We start from the raw sequence: 18,133 nt of genomic DNA on the forward strand, positions 1-18,133 counted from the left end.
GTCGACAGCTGAGAAAGAATTCTGGAGACGTCTTCGGTGCAAAAAGATGGTTTTATTAAAGCATGGGGACAGGACCTTTGGGCAGGAAGTTCTGCACTAGGGTTATAAGGAGCAGTTGATTATATACGGTGGGGTTGGAGGAGGTAAGGAAAAAGGGAGGTTTTTAAAAGAACATTTGGGCGCCGGGGTGGCTCAGTGCATTAAGCTTGGGTCATGGTCCTTCAGTCCCCAGATCAAGTCCTGCATTGGGTTCCCTACTTGGCAGAGAGTCTGCTTCTCCCTCTGACCCTCCCTCTTTTCATTCTCTCTCTCTCTCATTCTCTTTCTCAAATAAATAAATAAAATCTTTTAAAAAACATAAAAAGAAAGAACAAAAAATTTTTAAAAAATGAAAGAAATTTCATATGCTAAAGAGGACCTACAAGATACCAGAGTCTTTGCCATTGTCAAGTTAAAGTTGTTTTTCTGTCTAGTAAAGCAATAACATTAAGATAGTTGGCAGCTTCTTGGAGGAATATCACACATGTCCCACCCAGGAGTGGGGGGGTTTGGGGAAAGTTGCAGGATGTCAGCTTATGCTTTGTCTTCAGCTTGCCTTCTGCTCCCTCATCAAGTGAAAAGAAAAAACTGAATAGCATTACCAAAGATGTAAACAATATATGATTGATTTCTAAATGCCAAATGGATACAAAGTTTCCTAGTTCTGTAAGTCTATACTAGACTATATGGTCATTGGATTTATGAATGAGAGAACATTTCTATATTTGTAAAGTTAAGTTGACCATTTTTCTATAGAATGATGTTTTATTACCAAATTAACAGACTGCATATTAATAATTACACCTCATCAGTTGCTTAAACCTCATGACACATTGCCTGGCTGAGAGGATGACTTACAGAGATATTCTGGGAATTTTAGAGTGGGAATGCATACAAAACTAACTTCTTATTAGAAAATTGAGCTTATTCTTAATCATCCAGTCATTGATCTATTCAACAGCTATTCATAGAGCACCTACTATGTGTTCAATAGTTTCCAAGGCACTTGAGATAGATCAATAAAAAATATGGACAAGATAGACCCAAAAAGTCCACTAATCTTGATGGAATTTAAATTCCAGTGGGAGACAGATAATAAACAATGATACATTTATTAATAAGCAAATTAAATACTACGTTATATCATATGTAATGCTGTAACAAAAAAAAAAAGAAAGAAAGAAAAATGGATGCCAAGTGCAGCCACAAGTTTGTGATTTGGAATGAGTGCTTGCTGGGACACCTGGGTGGCTCAGTGGTTTAAAGCCTCTTCCTTCGGCTGGGGTCATGATCCCAGGGTCCTGGGAACAAGCCCCGTGTCAGGCTCTCTGCTCAGCAAGGACCATGCTTCCACCTCTCTCTCTGCCTGCCTCTCCCACCTACTTGTGATCTCTGTCTGTCAAATAAATAAATAAAATCTAAAAAAAAAAAAGAAATGAGTGCTTGGTGGACCAAACTGAGAAGGTGATATGAACAAAGACAAAGCAGCAAAGAGGGAAGCATACAGTAATCTGGGGGAGAAATATTCCAGTCAGAGGAAACAGCCACAGCAAAGGTCCTAAGGTGAAAAATTGTCTATAATGTAAAACCATAAACAAAAGTAAATGACATAACGCAATGTAGTAAGTTACCAAGAAAGCTACAGAAAGTACATTTTCTGAGGAAATGAATCACTTTTGGAAAAGCTTTATTGAAAGTGTGGGTCTTAGCCTTGCCCCGCAGTCCTGGTCGGGTTTTGATAAATGAAAATGGGAAGTTCTATGTCAGCCTAGAATTGGGAAAATGCATGTCAAGTTCAATTCACATTGGAGGGATGATTCTGGCTAGAGGTTAATTAGCTCCTTCAATTAAAGAAGTGAAGGACCGTGAATGCCAACATAAGGGTTTTGGACTTTCTTCCATTAGCATTGTAGATCGGCTAACAATTACTGAAGAAAATTCCAAGGCAAGGACAGCATGTTTTTGGAAGATTACCCTGAAGGTTTTAGACAGATTACATCAGAGTGACTGTAAATAATAAAATTTTAAGTCAAAACTAATCAACACAAAGCACACTCTAATTACAATAGCACTTGCAATAATACGATCTTACCACTTGACTTGTCTTTCATTTTTTGACTTTTTATTTTGAAAAGAAACCTGGAGACGTTACAGAAAATAATGCAAGAATAGTACAGTAAATTTCCATACATCCTCTTCAACTAGATTTCACCAATTATTAACATTTTGCCACACTTGCCTTACCTCTCTCAATGTGGGTAGGTAAATAAAAAGATAGAGCTACACCATGTATACAAGCCCATAACATATTATTGATGTTGTGTGAGCGTAAATTGCAGACATCAATGGCTAAACTTTTCGGTGTGAATCTTCTGAAAACAGGGATGTTTCCTTACCTATCCAGAGTATATTTATTAAATTCACAAAAACTGGAAATGGTAGAATGCTATTATCTAATATACCATCAATATTCACTTCTTTTTATTTCTTTTAATTTTATTTTTTTAAGATTTTATTTATTTATTTGACAGAGAAAGATCACAAGTAGGCAGAGAGGCAGGCAGAGAGATAGAAGCAGGCTCCCCGCTGAGCAAAGAGCCCGATATGGGGCTAGATCCCAGGACCCGGAGATCATGACCTGAGCTGAAGGCAGTGGCTTAACCCACTGAGCCACCCAGGTGCCCCTATATTCACTTTTAAAAGGTCATCCCAATAATAACCCCTGCTACTGTATTTCCCACCCAGGATTACATTTAGTTGTCAAGTCTTCCTACTGTCCTTAAACCTGGAATAGTTCTTCAGCCTTTCTTTGTCTTTCACGGTGTTGGGAAGAAATTTTCTTTGCCCATCAAGGTCCTTGTAACTAAGCATGAGACAGATTAACGGGAGAATATCAAATTTAGTAGGAGGAATCCACAGTCAGGCAACAGGAGATTTATCTGACCCTCCTGCGCTGTTAAGGGGAGGAGCTTGGGAAACAAAGTTTGGAAAACAAAGGGGTTTAAAAAACAAAGATTGCCCTGTTATGCGAAGAATTTTCTTAGGTGAAGATGAATCTCTGTTAATAGCTCTCTTCCTCGGCAGGCTTTCCTTTCCAATGTAAATGTAGGCAGTTGCGGGAGGCAAAGAGCTTTTACCGCATCTGCTGGTGTGGATTGCTTTTAACTCAAAATCATCTTCACGCCAAAGGAACTGCCCTTGATCCCTACAATGGCTTGGACGTTTCTAAAGAGTAGAAGCCAGATTTTATTTTTTATACCGTGTCTCCTGGTTTGAGTTTGCCTGATATGTCCTCCTTTTTTGGGTATTGACCTGTTTCTGGCTGGAATACTACATAAATGATATTGTGCCTTGTTCATGCATCCCATCAGGAGGTGCATGATATCGATTTGTCCCATTACTGGTGATGTTAATTTCGGTTACTTCCTTAAAATGGTGTCCATTGTTACCTCAGTCCTTAGTAAATAATCAGTGGGGAGGTACTTTAAAACAGTGTGAATATCCTGCCTCATCGATCTTTCACCCAATAATTTTAACATCTGTTGATAATTCTTACCTGAATCAATTATTATTAGGATGGCCGAAACATGGTGATTTCTAATTCTGCCGTTTCTTCTATTTTTGCCAAGTGGCATCTTTCTGCTTTGGCTAAGGAAGACCTTTCCTTTTAATGTATTTGTTTGTTAACATGAATTCGTGGAATCATGTTTTTTTGATTACTGCCATTGTTCATCTTACCTTGACTTTTAATACATAATTCCTTTCACTTTATGGGAGAAAGCAAAACCAAATTTAGTACCCTTCTTATCTGGTTGGGAAGAAGAAAAGCACGTTTTAAGGGTAGGCTCTAGCTAACTATGGAAAGAATGATGTATTTTTTTCCTCTAGACTTTCATTTTATTTTTAAATTTTTAACAGTTTGTTAACATGTAGCTCTTCAGTTCCTATGGCTTCTAGGAGCTGAGGCTAACTAAAGCCCTAATGATGGGTCCTAGCCAAGGACCATATTTGCATTCTTGACTGGCAGTAAGTAAAAGTTAATTTGATACTTTTGCTGAAAGCCTCTTTCGAAATGACAAAATATACCACTTTGAAGGTAATCTTTTGCCCAGATGTTTGGATGCACAAATCAAGCTGCTACATTCAGAGAGCATTTTCATTTTCCTTTTTTTATTATTGTTATCATTATTATATTATTATTTTGTATATCCTGCCTTGTTCCAGAAAGCACTTTTGCAAAAGCAAAGCTGCTATCCTTACATACTAGTTTATACCTTCCCAAAACGTTTTCTTGCTATTATATGAATAGCAATTCCGCTTCTTAATGTGTTACCAAAAAAAAAAAAATTATAACTGCTTCTAAATTGCATTGATGTATTGTAGAATTGAGTTGAATATCTTTGTAGGCTGAGCATAATTATCCTCCTGCCAGGAACAAATAAGTTATACTGCTCCAGAGAAATAAATATGCATATGAATTTATGTGGATGGATAAATCCTTATAAAGTTTAGCTCTTTATAACACAATGAGAGAAGGAGAAATGTACTTCGTGAGGCTAATGAATAAACTGGGATCATTAGATTGTCTATCATGCATTTCCCCCACAAAGTTGCACTTTACTGCATATAAATCAGGGCAGAGCATTTCAAGGGACTTTATATAATGAATGAGGCAATTTTTGGCTGAACCAAATAAGAAAAAGTCACCTGAAATCTTCAGTTCTACTTGAAACAAGATTATGTATAGAAATACATATAGGGAAACAAAATGAAAACTCCTAGTGAAGATTTACTTTGCTAACATCTTTACCTCTTCAAAGACATCTAGCAGAAAAAGTTTGCCAACAATAAAACCAGGTACAGGCCAGTAGAAAAAAATAGGACCCCAAACTACAGTAGGTAATTGCAGCAAGATTAGTGTAAACCGAATGCATTTATTATTTGCAATGTAATCCAATATACTAAGAGATGGCACACGCTTTATTTTAATTAGCTGTTTCTTTTAAAGGGTTGCTTGGTCCAACTGTCTTGATAAGAAAAAATTGTAGTCATTGCTCAAAATGCTTGTAGCAAATCTAGTTTTAAATTGAAGCAATTTATTCCAAAAGCAGTCTACTACCGCAGCAATAATCAATGTGTTTTCCCTTAGCCCAAACTGGAGCTTCCAAAGACTATTGTTAATTGCAGTGACTAAATGAGTGCTGGTGCCCTTAAATGTAACTCTTTGGCACTTGTTCATTTGTTGTGTTTAACCAAATGCCAATTTCCCTTAGGTTTTGCTGAGCGATTTTGCTTTACAATTTTCAATATTCAGTCTCAGTCCCTTAAAGGGGGTAGAGTCTATCATTTTAACCAAATAACACAAAGGCTAACCAGATTTTTAAAAGGTCTGCACTATCTCTTTCCATCTTCTGATGTTGAATTGTGCTGAAATGGAATCTTTTTATTCTTTAAATGCTGTCACTCCAGGCAACCTGAACTTGAGCTGAAAAGCAGATCCCATTTCAAAGAGAAAATGACATTTGCTGGGGCAGCACCTTTCACATTGTAATGCAAAGATAAAATACATCAGTGGGACCAGAATCATTTCTTTTAAGTGTAACAGAATTTAACCCCTAGTAATTTTGTCCTGACCCAATGTAGAAGCAGTAACGGATAGCACTCATATTAATGAATTTGTCCAGCTTCGAGCAAAAGAATGTGGAAACTAAATCTAGTATGCCATTTTCTTTGGGAGAGCTTACACATGGTCTATAAGCCAATGTGAAAAACTTGCATGGGAAATTTTTTAACCTCCCACATTTCTAATATGAAGGCACATAAATTACTCTTGCATAGAAGTAATGTAGTAACTGAGGAGCAGGTACTGGTATGTGGACTGTGATAAAAGACATTTCTTTTCTCACTTCCAAGAACACTGTAAGAATACCAGGCTTCTGCCTGTAATACTGTAGAAGTATCTGGGGGAAATTTGAGATACTCTCTGGATCTCAGGATAAATTAGCTCCTTGAAAATGCCATTTCTTTGGACCCAGTCTTGGTCTCCATCTTATTAGTAAAAGACTATCCTGTGGCTCAGGAAGACTTATTCTTGCTTATTGCCCGTAGTCTAGGTATATATAGCTTTCCATATGTTTGTACCTTGAAGGATGTATTCATGTGACACTAGACTATTTCTCTAATTGCTAAGCTACATCAACCCCGCTGTCTCATTACATTTCAGACAGTACTATTGATTGGCCTACTCTATAGTGTATTTGAGGTAGTGTGTATAATTATTTGAGTGGCTCATGACTTCTAGCAATAGGAATGATTCACATTTGGGCAATGACTTCTCTAAAAATAAGAACTTACTTTTATATCATTTTTCTCTAACTTTTCCATATTCAGTATTTAATTTTTAAAGAAAATGTATAGAGAACAGTCTTATAAATGCCATCTGAAGAAAATGAGAATTTAGCTTATTACATTAATAGGATTGTGTCTTGGGCACAGAGTTTCAAAAGCTCTTCCACTAGATATGGGCACGGAAAGGATGCTTGTCTAGGCCTGGTGCCATGTCTCCAGAATCCAGGGGCGTGCTTGGAGCCAGCATAGAACCATTCCCAGCCTGGGGAGGTATCTGCAGTAGATCAGCTGTCCTGACTCCAGCTTTCTTTACAGCTTCTACCCACAGAAGCCTCGAGTTAGATTTTATAGCAGCTATTTTTTTAAATTCTAGTTTTAAAGAATTAAAGTGTGATTAACATAAGGTAAAATGCATAAATGATAAGTATTCAGCTTGTTGAGTTTTGACAATGTATATACTTGTATATCCATACCTAAAAAAGATACAGAATATTTCTTTTACCCCAGCAAGTTTCCTCTTGCCCCTTTCCAGTAAATTTTCCCATCACTCATCCACAAAACATCCATTTTGTGATTTCTACCACTATGGTTTATTTCGGTCTGTTTTTGTACTTCATTTAGAGAGAATTATACAGAAGACATTACTTTGTGTCTGGCTTCCTTCACCTAACATAATTTTGTCAGATTCATGCATGTTGCTTGTATCAGTAGTTTACTCTTTTTTAATTTTATTTATTTATTTGACAAAGAGAGAGCACAGGCAGACAGAGTAGCAGGTAGAGGGAGAAGGAGAAGCAGGCTCCCCACTGAGCAAGGAGCCCAACATGGGACTTGATCCCAAGACCCTGGGATCATGACCAGAGCTGAAGGCAGCTGCCCAACCAACCGAGCCACAGAGGCACCCCAGTAGTTTATTCTTTTATTTTTTTTAAAGATTTTATTTCTTTATTTGACAGAGATCACAAGCAGGCAGAGAGGCAGGCAGAGAGGGGTCGGGGAAAGCAGGCTCCCTGCCGAGCAGAGAGCCCCAGGTGGGACTCAATCCCGGAACCCTGGGATCATGACCTGAGCCAAAGGCAGAGGCTTAACCCACTGAGCCACCCAGGAGCCCCCCACCAGTGTTTATTCTTTTTATTGCTGCGTATATTCTGTCATATGGACATACAGCAGTTTGCTCAGTATCTCCTGTTAATGAACATTCGTGTTGTTTTCAGTTGTGGCTACTGTGAATAAGACTACTTTGAGGGGCGCCTGGGTGGCTCAGTGGGTTAAAGCCTCTGCCTTAGGCTCAGGTCATGATCCCAGGGTCCTGGGATCGAGCCCCGCATCGGGCTCTCTGCTCGGCGGGGAGCCTGTTTCCCTTCCTCTCTCTCTGCCTGCCTCTCTGCCTACTTGTGATCTCTGCCTGTCAAATAAATAAATAAATAAAAATCTTAAAAAAAAAAGACTACTTTGAACATTCTTGAGCAAGTCTTCTTGTGGACATCTGCTTCTATTTCCTTGCATAAATACTTAGGAATGCAGTTGCTAGTCATAAGGTAGATTCATAGTTAACCTCATCGGAAAATACCCCAAATTGTCTACGATAGTGGTATGATTGAGCTCTTCCACTAACAACATTTAAGGGCACAAATTAAGCAGTGTCCATTTTTTCCCAATTCTTTTCTCATGCAAGAAACTTTAAGGGAATAAATTGCAAGGGTTCAATGCATTAAATTAGAAAAACCAATGACTCTGAAAAGAAACCACAGTCCAGATGTTTATCTCTCCCATCATATCCAATTTTATTTATTTATTTATTTATTTATCACATTTTAAAATAAATAAATAAATAAAAACACAGCAAGAGAGGGAACACAAGCAGGGGGAGTAGGAGAGAAGTAGGCTTCCAGTAGAGCAGGGAGCCTGATGCAAGGCTCAATCCCAGGACCCTGGGATCATGACCTGAACCAAAAGCAGCCCCTTACCAACTGAGCCACCCAGGCACCCCACATCCAGTATAATTTAAATCAGATTATTTTGGTGTATAAATTAGCCTATGGGTATAAGTTAGTTTTATGCAGTTTTCTCTGTGTGCTGGAGTTAACTCTTACACTGAGAGAACCCGGCCCAGTGCATCTTACAGAATTATCTACCCACTTATCCTTTCTATTCACATAGGAATGGGAAAATATCATATTAAGGAACTTCTTGTATTTCATTCCTGGAACTTTTGTAGTACTATCTTGTATAGGCCCTCACAAGTTTCAACAGTTAATGCTATCTGATATTTATTAATACAAAATGTGAAAATTTCCAGAAGGTGCTTTTCTGTATTTTACTTTCCATATTAATTCTCTTAGACTCTCAAAGATTTAATAACTCATTTTATTTTTCTTTTTTAAATTCATAAAATCCAAGTATGTAAGATTTTCTTCTATTTCCCATTTAATTTTAATAAGAGCATAAAATACACGTGACTAAACAGTAGTTATATATGTTTTTTGAAACCAAAAAAACCCCAAAACTGTTGAATTAAAAATGAAGTACTAGACAATGAAAAATATGGCTGAATTTTGTTCTACAATTATCACGGGAAAAGTTACATCACACAGAAACACACACACACACACATGCACAAACACCAAATGTTCTTATGAGGCAATAATGTCCATGTTTTTCAAATTACTTGTCACTGATACTGCATCATACCCATGATGATTTCACACCATTTTTGAGATCTCAGGAGTGATCTTTTAATGCAACTGTAGTTGTTACTGCAAAACCATAGATTATTTTAAAGTTTTCAGTATAAGCCTACATTAACTATGCTATGAAATTAGATAACCCATTGATGGATTATAAATGAAAACATCAAATATACCACTATTTTAGAGCCATAATTTCAGGAATTTTTATATTTAATGGCAATTAAGGAAACTATCACTTTTCAAGGTAGTCATCAGTAGTGAACAATGGCTACCCATCAACAACATTTGGACTGTATTGATCAAGAAGACAGCAGGCATATACAGGCTCTTAAGATGAACTTAAAAATCTGCATTCTGGGGTGCCTGGCTGGCGCAGTCAGATGGACAAGGGACTCTTGGCTTTGACTCAAGTTGTGATCTCAGGGTCATGAGGTAGAGGCCCCTGCCAAACTCCATGTCTCTGAGCACGGAGTCTGCTTGAGATTCTCTTTCTCCTTCTCCCTCCACCCTCACAGTCGTGCTCTCACTCTCTCTAAAAATTTTTTTTTTAAATCTGTGCATGCTCACTTAATGTTTATTTTCTTTTATTTTAAAGATTTAATTTATTTTGTTTGACAGGGAGAGATTGAGCACAAACTGTGGGAGAGGCAGAGGGAGAAGCAGACTCCCCACTGAGCAGGGAGCCCAATGCAGGACTCAATCCCAGGACCATAGGATCATGACCTGCACTGAAGGCAGATGCTTAACGGACTGAGCCACCCAGGCGCCCCAGTTCTGGCTTAATGTTTAAAAACCAGTAGTTTTGATTTTGCCACAATGTCTATGAGTTCTAAAGGAGGAAAAAAGTAAATGTTTTATCCCCAGAAGTGCCTGATGATTTTTAATGTAATACGGATATTCAATAGGAAAAAGAGAACTTGTATGTAGTGAGTGGCCAGAAAAATCCCTCTTTTGGATAAAATGTAGCAACCTACCTAGTAGAGGGGTGGCTAAACAAATGGAAAAAAAATGTCTAAGCTGCTTAGGAAAGGAAAATGCTACAGATGTAGCCGGGTGTGATATCCACTAGGGCTCCAGCTCTTGAAACCCGTGTTCAGCCTCCAGGACTGTGATAGGCCAGCCACCCTGGGGTCACTATTCAGAGGTAGAAAACGGGAGTCATTGTTCCTGGCAGGAGGCAGCAGACTGTAATTCTCAGGGGGTTCACCCAACGCTATTAAACAGTCCACACCACCCTTCAGGAACTGCGTTCTTGAACCTCTACAGCGCCACCCCCCCCACCGCCCCGCCCCAGCCCTATCCCCTCAGTGACAGCTCAGGTGGAAAGTATCAAGATTCAGAAACTGTCCCAGCTTAAACTCCTCATATCCTCAAGCCTAGTTTGTAGGATTCCCACAAGAGATATGTTTATAGGAGTTACTGTACTCAGGCAAGCTCAGAATCATTGTTTCCAAACAGGTATTTTATAATTTTTTCAGTCCAGTTGCAATCTACCATTTTTACCATAAGCAATGTCGCTTAGCAACACAGTTACCACAAACCACCTTATCTGGTTACCAAGGAAACAGAGCTAGGAAGGTCAAATTCTCCTGCAGGAAGGGAAGGGGTTGTGTTAATCCATTACCTACATCTGGTATCATCCACAAAACTGTGAAATCAAGTTGAATTTGTGATGTGGGATGTGAATATGATCTAATTCCCTTCTGTGATTTTTTTTCCCCTAGAGCTAATGTACACAGTTGAACTTGCTGGAGGCCTTGGTGCTATCCTTCTGCTTCTTGTTTGCTTGGTGACCATCTACAAGTGTTACAAGATAGAAATCATGCTCTTCTACAGGAATCATTTTGGGGCTGAGGAGCTGGATGGAGGTAAGATAAGTTCCCTCTTTTTAACATTCTCTCTCAATATTCTTATTTGTTTTCTGCCTTTGTTTTATTGAGGGGCAAGAAAATGCCCTGCCTTACCACTAGCAGCAGCTCTTACCATCTTTCCATGTTCAGTGGTTGTAAATTCATCTTTTACACAGAACTGTGTATGTGATGCTTTGGAGCCAATAGGTAATTTCCTCTGACAATTGTAAAGCAACACCTACCCTTTTTAGAATCCACTGCCAAGTAGCACTTGCGAATTACAAATGCTGATTGCAGCTATCAGTGTTCCTTTTCTCTCACCTTGTAATCAGTAGTGAAAGGCCGGCTTTACTTTTCTATAGGTGAGGAGGGCCTCTTTTAATTGTGTTCCCTAGCCCCACGGTTTGAAGTGAATCTCCGTTTGTCCCTTGCGTAGACTGACCAGCTCTAATAAACTGTGCTGAGTATTTTAGAATCCATAGCAGTCTTTCCAAGCCTGTTTATATTATATAGCTATATTTAGACAGACGAATTTTTATTCCAAGTGTGGACCAACAGATAATACAGTGCCCAAGCACATTATTTTCATATGAATACATCTACTATTTTTCCTTGAATTGGACGAGTAAATATTGTTTTCCTGGAAATCATAATAAAGATCTGCCCCTTCTGGTCAGTTGTGACTCTGTGCGCACTCTAAGAGGAATTTGGGGGTTCTTAAAATGGAGGTCCATGAACTACCCATTCGAGAACTTAAGGTTTTCTTTTTTTTCCATTTTGGTTATTCGAGAGTGATCTGTACATAAGATAAATTTGCAGTAGAGGAAGCATGTGCAAACTCATACACACAGTCCACATGGTAACAATTTCTTGATCATACTTACACGTTTCTTTTTTTTTTTAAAGATTCTATCCATTTATTTGACAGAGAGATTACAAGTAGGCAGAGAGGCAGGCAGAGAGAGAGGGAAGCAGGCTCCCCACTGAGCAGAGAGCCCGATGTGGGGCTCGATCCCAGGGTGTTGAGATCATAACCTGAGCCGAAGGCAGATGCTTAACCCACTGAGCCACCCAGGCGCCCCATACATTTCTTTTTCATGATTGCCACTTCTGCACTAAGTGGTACAAAGGAAAATGAAGGGATCGGCCATGTTCCTACCTTTCTAGGATCCTGTGGACTAAATCCACAGGTAGCATTGTGGGTGGTCAGGCTTGTGAACAGGACTAGTTTACACAGGCTGTGTAAACTTTTGCCCATCCCATGAGGGTGAAGTCCGTGCCCGCAGCATGTCCGGGGCATTTTACATTTTTAAGTGCTGATTTGTACTTGTTCCTAACTTTCTTCCCTGCATGAGCAGAGTATTAAATTTTGGGGCTACTCCTGGGGCGCCTGGGTGGCTCAGTGGGTTAAAGCCTCTGCCTTCAGCTCAGGTCATGGTCCCAGGGTCCTGGGATCAAGCCCCGCATCAGGCTCTCTGCATGGCAGGGAGCCTGCTTCCTCCTCTCTCTCTCTCTCTGCCTGTCTCTCTGCCTACTTGTGATCTCTATCTGTCAAATAAATAAATAAAATCTTTTAAAAAAAAATTTTTTGGCTACTCCTTCAAAGAGATATTAGAAAATTGTCAACGTCAGGGCTATTGTTGGATGAGTACCAAAAAAAGTGCTAGGCATTCTTAAATCATTCTTGTTAAGGCTCAAAAACTTCTGAGGTCAGTATCACAATTTCCATTTTACTGATAAGGCAACTAGGGCTCCCAGAGGTTAGATAATGTACTGATGAAGATAACATGAGCATTACTATAAGTGGCCAAGATGGGATTTGAAAATAGGTCTATATCCAAAATATATATTTTATTGAATCCTGAGTCCCTACTGTTTCATGTCTTTTAAAAATTTAGTCTGTTCAGTATAATGTAAAGATCTGATGTTGTTTGTACAGTTTGCATAGTAGGAGATGTTTGAAAAAGCAGATTAGCTGAGCATCTCACTTGATCTATTAACCCTATTTAAAATATGTTTAGTTTGTGTTCTGAATGAAATGAATGATTTCCCCAAAACTATCTATATCCAGTGCAGTTTTTCTTTGTCATGTTCTGAATGGTAGAAGATTCTGGAGAGTTTACTTGCCTCTAAACCTTAGTCACATCCCCTTAGATCTTTCTACACGTGTTATTATGGTTGAATAATTATCTACTCTTCCATTAGTGGAAAATTTCTTTGACATCATCACATTCCCATTCTTCATAGGTCTCCCACAATCCTTTCTTCTTCCAAAGAAAACATAACTGTTAAGAAGAGACCCCAGGCTTTTCATATTCTTGACTTGGCTTAAAAAATGTAATCCAGAAGTCAAATTTTAGTGATGCCTTCTTGATTCTTGGCCACAACATCAGCTCCCCTAAAAGGGGAATATATAAAATACTCTTGGATATAAGGAAAGGCAAAGAGTATGAAAAAGAATAGGGAAAGTTTAGTTAATATTTTGAAACAATGTCTCACTCTGTGATATGATAGATTCATTGACTATTTATTAAATACCAAGTACTGTGTTGGCTACTTGGTTGATACTCAGAGAATTACACAGCTAGAAAGACAGAATTTAAGCCCAGGTCCAAATACCTCCAAATTCCAAGAATTTCAGCCATTGTGTCAGTCTGGTATATGGAGTAGTTGGTGTCAGGAACACACCCATGCAATTCCTTTTGGGTCATCAGGATAGGCATTCCCTGGCTTTATCAGTTCTGTGTCAGAAAGATTCTGTTTTTCCAAGATAGAATACATTGATGATTTGTTCCCTTGGTTTGTTCGCCTCACGCTTTGTTTCCTTCTATGTAATTTTACATTTTATTGTTTCCTCTGGATCCAGGTCTTACCACTTCTCATTCTACAATACCCCCTTTTCTGGATCACACTTAACAACCCTATCTTCAATTGCATTAGTGTGTAAATAGCCCTTAAGTCTAAATGTCCTTCTCCTAGTTCTCTTAGTTTTTATCACCTAATTGTACCTCTTGAAAATAGACTGTTTCCTCACTCAATTGCTCCTCCTTGTCCAAGTCTCCTACACTACCTTCTTGGTCTTCATTCTCCAACCTTCCATTTTATCCTCCACACTCAGCCAGAATTTTCTTTTTAAGTACACATTTACTGTGATTGTTAGGAAAAAGAAACATGCCTGGATGCTCCTGCCAGAGCAGGTCCAGGCTTTTTAGTTCAGGAAACAACTGCTGCGGCAGGGTGACCCAACTTAAATTGTTGCCTTGCCACCTCTGTGGAATCAGACTATGCAGAGTTCCAGTTAGAAGGAGATGCTGGCATAATTCTAAGATCTTTTTAGGTAAATGAGGTAACTGTAAATGATTAGGGTCAGGAGAAGGTTAACTACTCTCCCACCACCTTGGTTCCATTACATACTGGAAGAAAATTTGGACAAATTCTGTTGTATATGCCTTTATTAACAAACAAACATAGACCCCATCCTGTAAACTGGAAGACATTCCGGCTGTCTGTTGTGCATGTGTGTGTCTGTGTGTGTTCCCTAAAAACTTACAAGAAAGTTTCCCCTGAGGTACATGTGACAATATATCAGTGGCAGGATTAGGCTCATTATGTAATGACATCTAAGAATAATCTTCCTCTGAACACAGGACCATTTTGGAATCATGTCTGGAAAAGTTTCCCTAAGGGGGCAGGGCCAATGGCCCCACTAGATGCTTGCAGGGGAGTGATGTGTCTCTATATTATGTTAAGTAATCCAAGTGTCTTGAATAGCACTGATTTTACCACGGAGAGCTGGTTTCCAAGATCCACTATATTTAGTAAAAAGCCACTAATTTTAGAAATCAAATCTGATTTCTAATATCCACTGTGCTAATTAACAAAGTGTCTACTTTTGATTAGAACTAGTGATAGTCAAAGCACTTGTAGAGGCTTCCTCTGGGGTGTTGCCTTATTCTAATGAAATACCAGCTGACCATCCTGATAAAAGCAACCTGCTGTCTCTAGAGCAGAACTTACACTAACACAGTATATCAATGTCTGTCCTAGAATAAGTACAAAGAAAATACAGTTATCATGACAACATCCAAGTCCTTCCCTTCTCCATGCCTCTGCCAGGGATTTCCCTTACACTTTGTTTAAAGCTTATATAAAGGTAGTCCTTCCTTCCTTCCCTCTTCCCTTCCTTCCTTTCTTCCTTGCTGGCTTCCTTCCTTCCTCCCTCCCTTCCCCCACCCCACACCTCTCTTCCTTCCTTCCTTCTGCCCTCCCTTCCTTCAACTCTTTTTTCCTTCATCTCTTCCTTCCTTTCTTTCTTCCGGTCTCTCCTTCTCTCATACACAGTTCATATTTTCCCTCTGAGTTCTAAAGATTTCCTTTATCATCCCAAGGTCCAGTTATTTTCTCCTTCATCTTTACAAAAATGGCACTTTAGACACATCTTAAATAGTCCTTTTGCTTTTGAGTAATGAGAGCTCACTAGTGAATGCTTACTACTGGTAGAGACTGTGATTTCAAGATTCCTTGTCATTGGGGCACCTGGGTTAAGCCTGTGCCTTCAGCTCAGGTCATGATCTCGGGGTCCTAGGATTGAGTCCCGCATCTGCTCTCTGCTCAGCGGGGAGCCTGCTTCCCTCTCTCTCTCTGCCTGCCTCTCTGCCTACTTGTGATCTCTGTCTGTGAAATAAATTAAAATCTTTAAAAAAAATCCCTTGTCATTTAACTTATTTCAGTTAAAAAAAAGTCTCAAAGACCAAGTCAAGAAGTAAAGAATTATTACTTCAATTTTTGAAAAATTGTCTAGATTTTGGGACTGGCTCTGTAAATAAAAATTGTAATAGACATATACATATAAAGAAAAACAAGGTTGTAAAGTCATAGATAGTCCGTTAATAGGAGAAAACAAGAAACACCAGCTCCCCTACATGATGATTATCATATTGATAGATGTTGGTAAGGTAGTGCATAAGTTTTCACTAGGAAGTAACTTATGTGAGCAAACTTAAGGTTTCATTTTGCGGGGAGGATCTAGTGCTAGACAAGGTGAATCTACTTTATGTTTGTTTTTCTCAGAATGCAAACTGTTTCTGTTTTGGTTTTATCCCCTGACACTGGTGTATGAGGTGCAAGCTTACTTATAATCATGGCAGGGCAAGCTTATAAGAACACTGTGATCACTATTTTAAAGATGAAAAAAGAGCTCTTCTGGGGCACCTGGGTGGCTCAGTGGGTTAAAGCCTCTGCCTTCGGCTCAGGTCATGGTCCCAGGGTCCTGGGATCAAGCCCCGCATCGGGCTCTCTGCTCAGCAGGGAGCCTGCCTCCCCCTCTCTGCCTGCTTGTGATCTCTCTCTCTGTCAAGTAAGTAAATAAAATCTTTAAAAAAAAAGAAAAAAGAGCTCTTCTAGTTCTACTTTGGGAGTTATTATAGGTATTAGACAAAACGAGTTAGAGCAATCTTTTATAATCTCCACCGCACGACCCTTGAAAAACGTGAACATCTGTTCCATTTCATGCATATGAAACAAATTGGTATCTACGTCATCTTAAGTCATAGATTTTCTTTTTCTTTCTCCTTCAGTTATAGGGTTACTGACTATTAATAGTTCCAGGAACTATTGTCCTTATGTCCATCAGTGAAACCGTACTTCTTTAAATCATTTAGAAATCCTGTAGGGGCTTTTTGCTTTTGTTTTTGTTTGGTTTAGTTATTGGTTTGTTGATTAGTACTGATTAGACAATTTGCACACACATGAACAATCTAGAATGTGTTTTTGCATTCCAGAAGGAGAGACCTGTAGTTGTTTTTGGTATACAATTTGCCCAAAGTCATAAACTGTTTAGTAGGAAACAAGCCTTCTTATCTCCAATCCTTTGCTCCCTGTATACCACTCTGCTAACTCTTACCCTCTTAAGATTTCTAACATCTACACTGTCCACTGCCCCCTCAAGGATGCAAGGGAAGGAAATATTTACTGATGACCTCCTTTGGGCCAGGCACTTTGCTATATGTCAGGGACCCATTTCATGCTAGATATCTACCTTAGAAAGGTGCTATTTTATAGATCAGGGAACATAGTCTCAAATGAGTGAAATTAAAAGTAATGGTAGTCAAGATTTGACCTCAGCTGCTGGGGCTATTTTTGGTTCATTATATCATGACATATATATTTTAATTACTGTCACATTTCAGTGTTTGAGACCCTATGGATTCAAATAGTCCAGGAAAGTACCAAGTAACAAAACAAGTAAACCAGAACAATATTGCAAAAATTGCAATGTGTAAAACTCAAAACAGCTTTAATTTATTTTGGAATACAATTGCCAGATGTTGACATGGCAGGATTGAAATGAAAAGTGAAATTTATTAAAGCAATGATATTTGATAATCAAAAATCAAAATATTAAGATTGTATGACTATTTATTAAATGATATATCATCCAATTCTACAGAGTTTTTTACTTAAAATTTATATCATAGGAAGGCAAATTTGAGATACAAGAAAGAAATGTAGCTTAATTTAAAAAACGTATTTATTCAAATTTTATCATGGTAATTTTTAATGATCACATACTTCTATGCTAATATGCCACATGAAAACATAGAAAGTTATCTTTTAAAATGATTTTTAGATTTTGTTTACTTATTTATTTTGGAGAGAGAGTGAAAGAGAGCATGTGTAGGGGGGAGGGTTAGAGAGGGACAAGAGGGAGAGAATCCCAAGCAGACTCCACACTGAGCTCAGAGCTGGTTGCAAGGTTGAATCCCATGACCCTGAGATCATGACCTGCGCTAAAACCGTGAGTCAGATGCTTAACCAACCAAGCAACCAAGGCAACCCAAATCAGCTTTTAGCTTAAAACACATTATTCATCATTAAGCCCTCCTCAAGCCTCCTTTGGTAACCCATTTGCTGAATGATGGCCTCTTTCACTAGTCAGTTTCACATACGAAAGTTAAAAATATTTGGGAACAATTTTTCTAAATGGCCAGCTGCCAATAACATCTGACAGCTGTTCAATAGGTGGTTAAAGGTTAAAAACTCCCAAAGACCCAAATGTCAATCTCAAGCCATTTATATTATTAGTAAGTCTTTTTCCTAGCCCAGATCCAATATAACCACCACCTTCATCTTGAGAATAGAATCACCAATCTACATTTTCTTTTTTTAAGATTTTAATTTATTTATTTGAGTGTGTGTGAGAGAGAG

The 18,133-nt window shown here is 38.6% G+C and overlaps 1 protein-coding gene across 1 annotated transcript in view; it reads left to right on the plus strand.

Moving 5' to 3' along the window:
* The window catches only part of IL1RAPL1 (interleukin 1 receptor accessory protein like 1), a 1,455,000-nt gene that overhangs the window by 1,418,855 nt on the left and 18,012 nt on the right, over positions 1-18,133 (plus strand). Inside the window, exon 9 of the mRNA XM_032844352.1 lies at positions 10,802-10,945. Coding sequence (XP_032700243.1) covers positions 10,802-10,945 — 144 coding nt within the window. The remainder of the gene's footprint in view (positions 1-10,801; positions 10,946-18,133) is intronic.

The sequence above is a fragment of the Lontra canadensis genome, unplaced genomic scaffold, assembly GCF_010015895.1.
Source record: "Lontra canadensis isolate GAN:19392208 unplaced genomic scaffold, GSC_riverotter_1.0 scaffold151, whole genome shotgun sequence".
NCBI lineage: Eukaryota > Metazoa > Chordata > Mammalia > Carnivora > Mustelidae > Lontra > Lontra canadensis.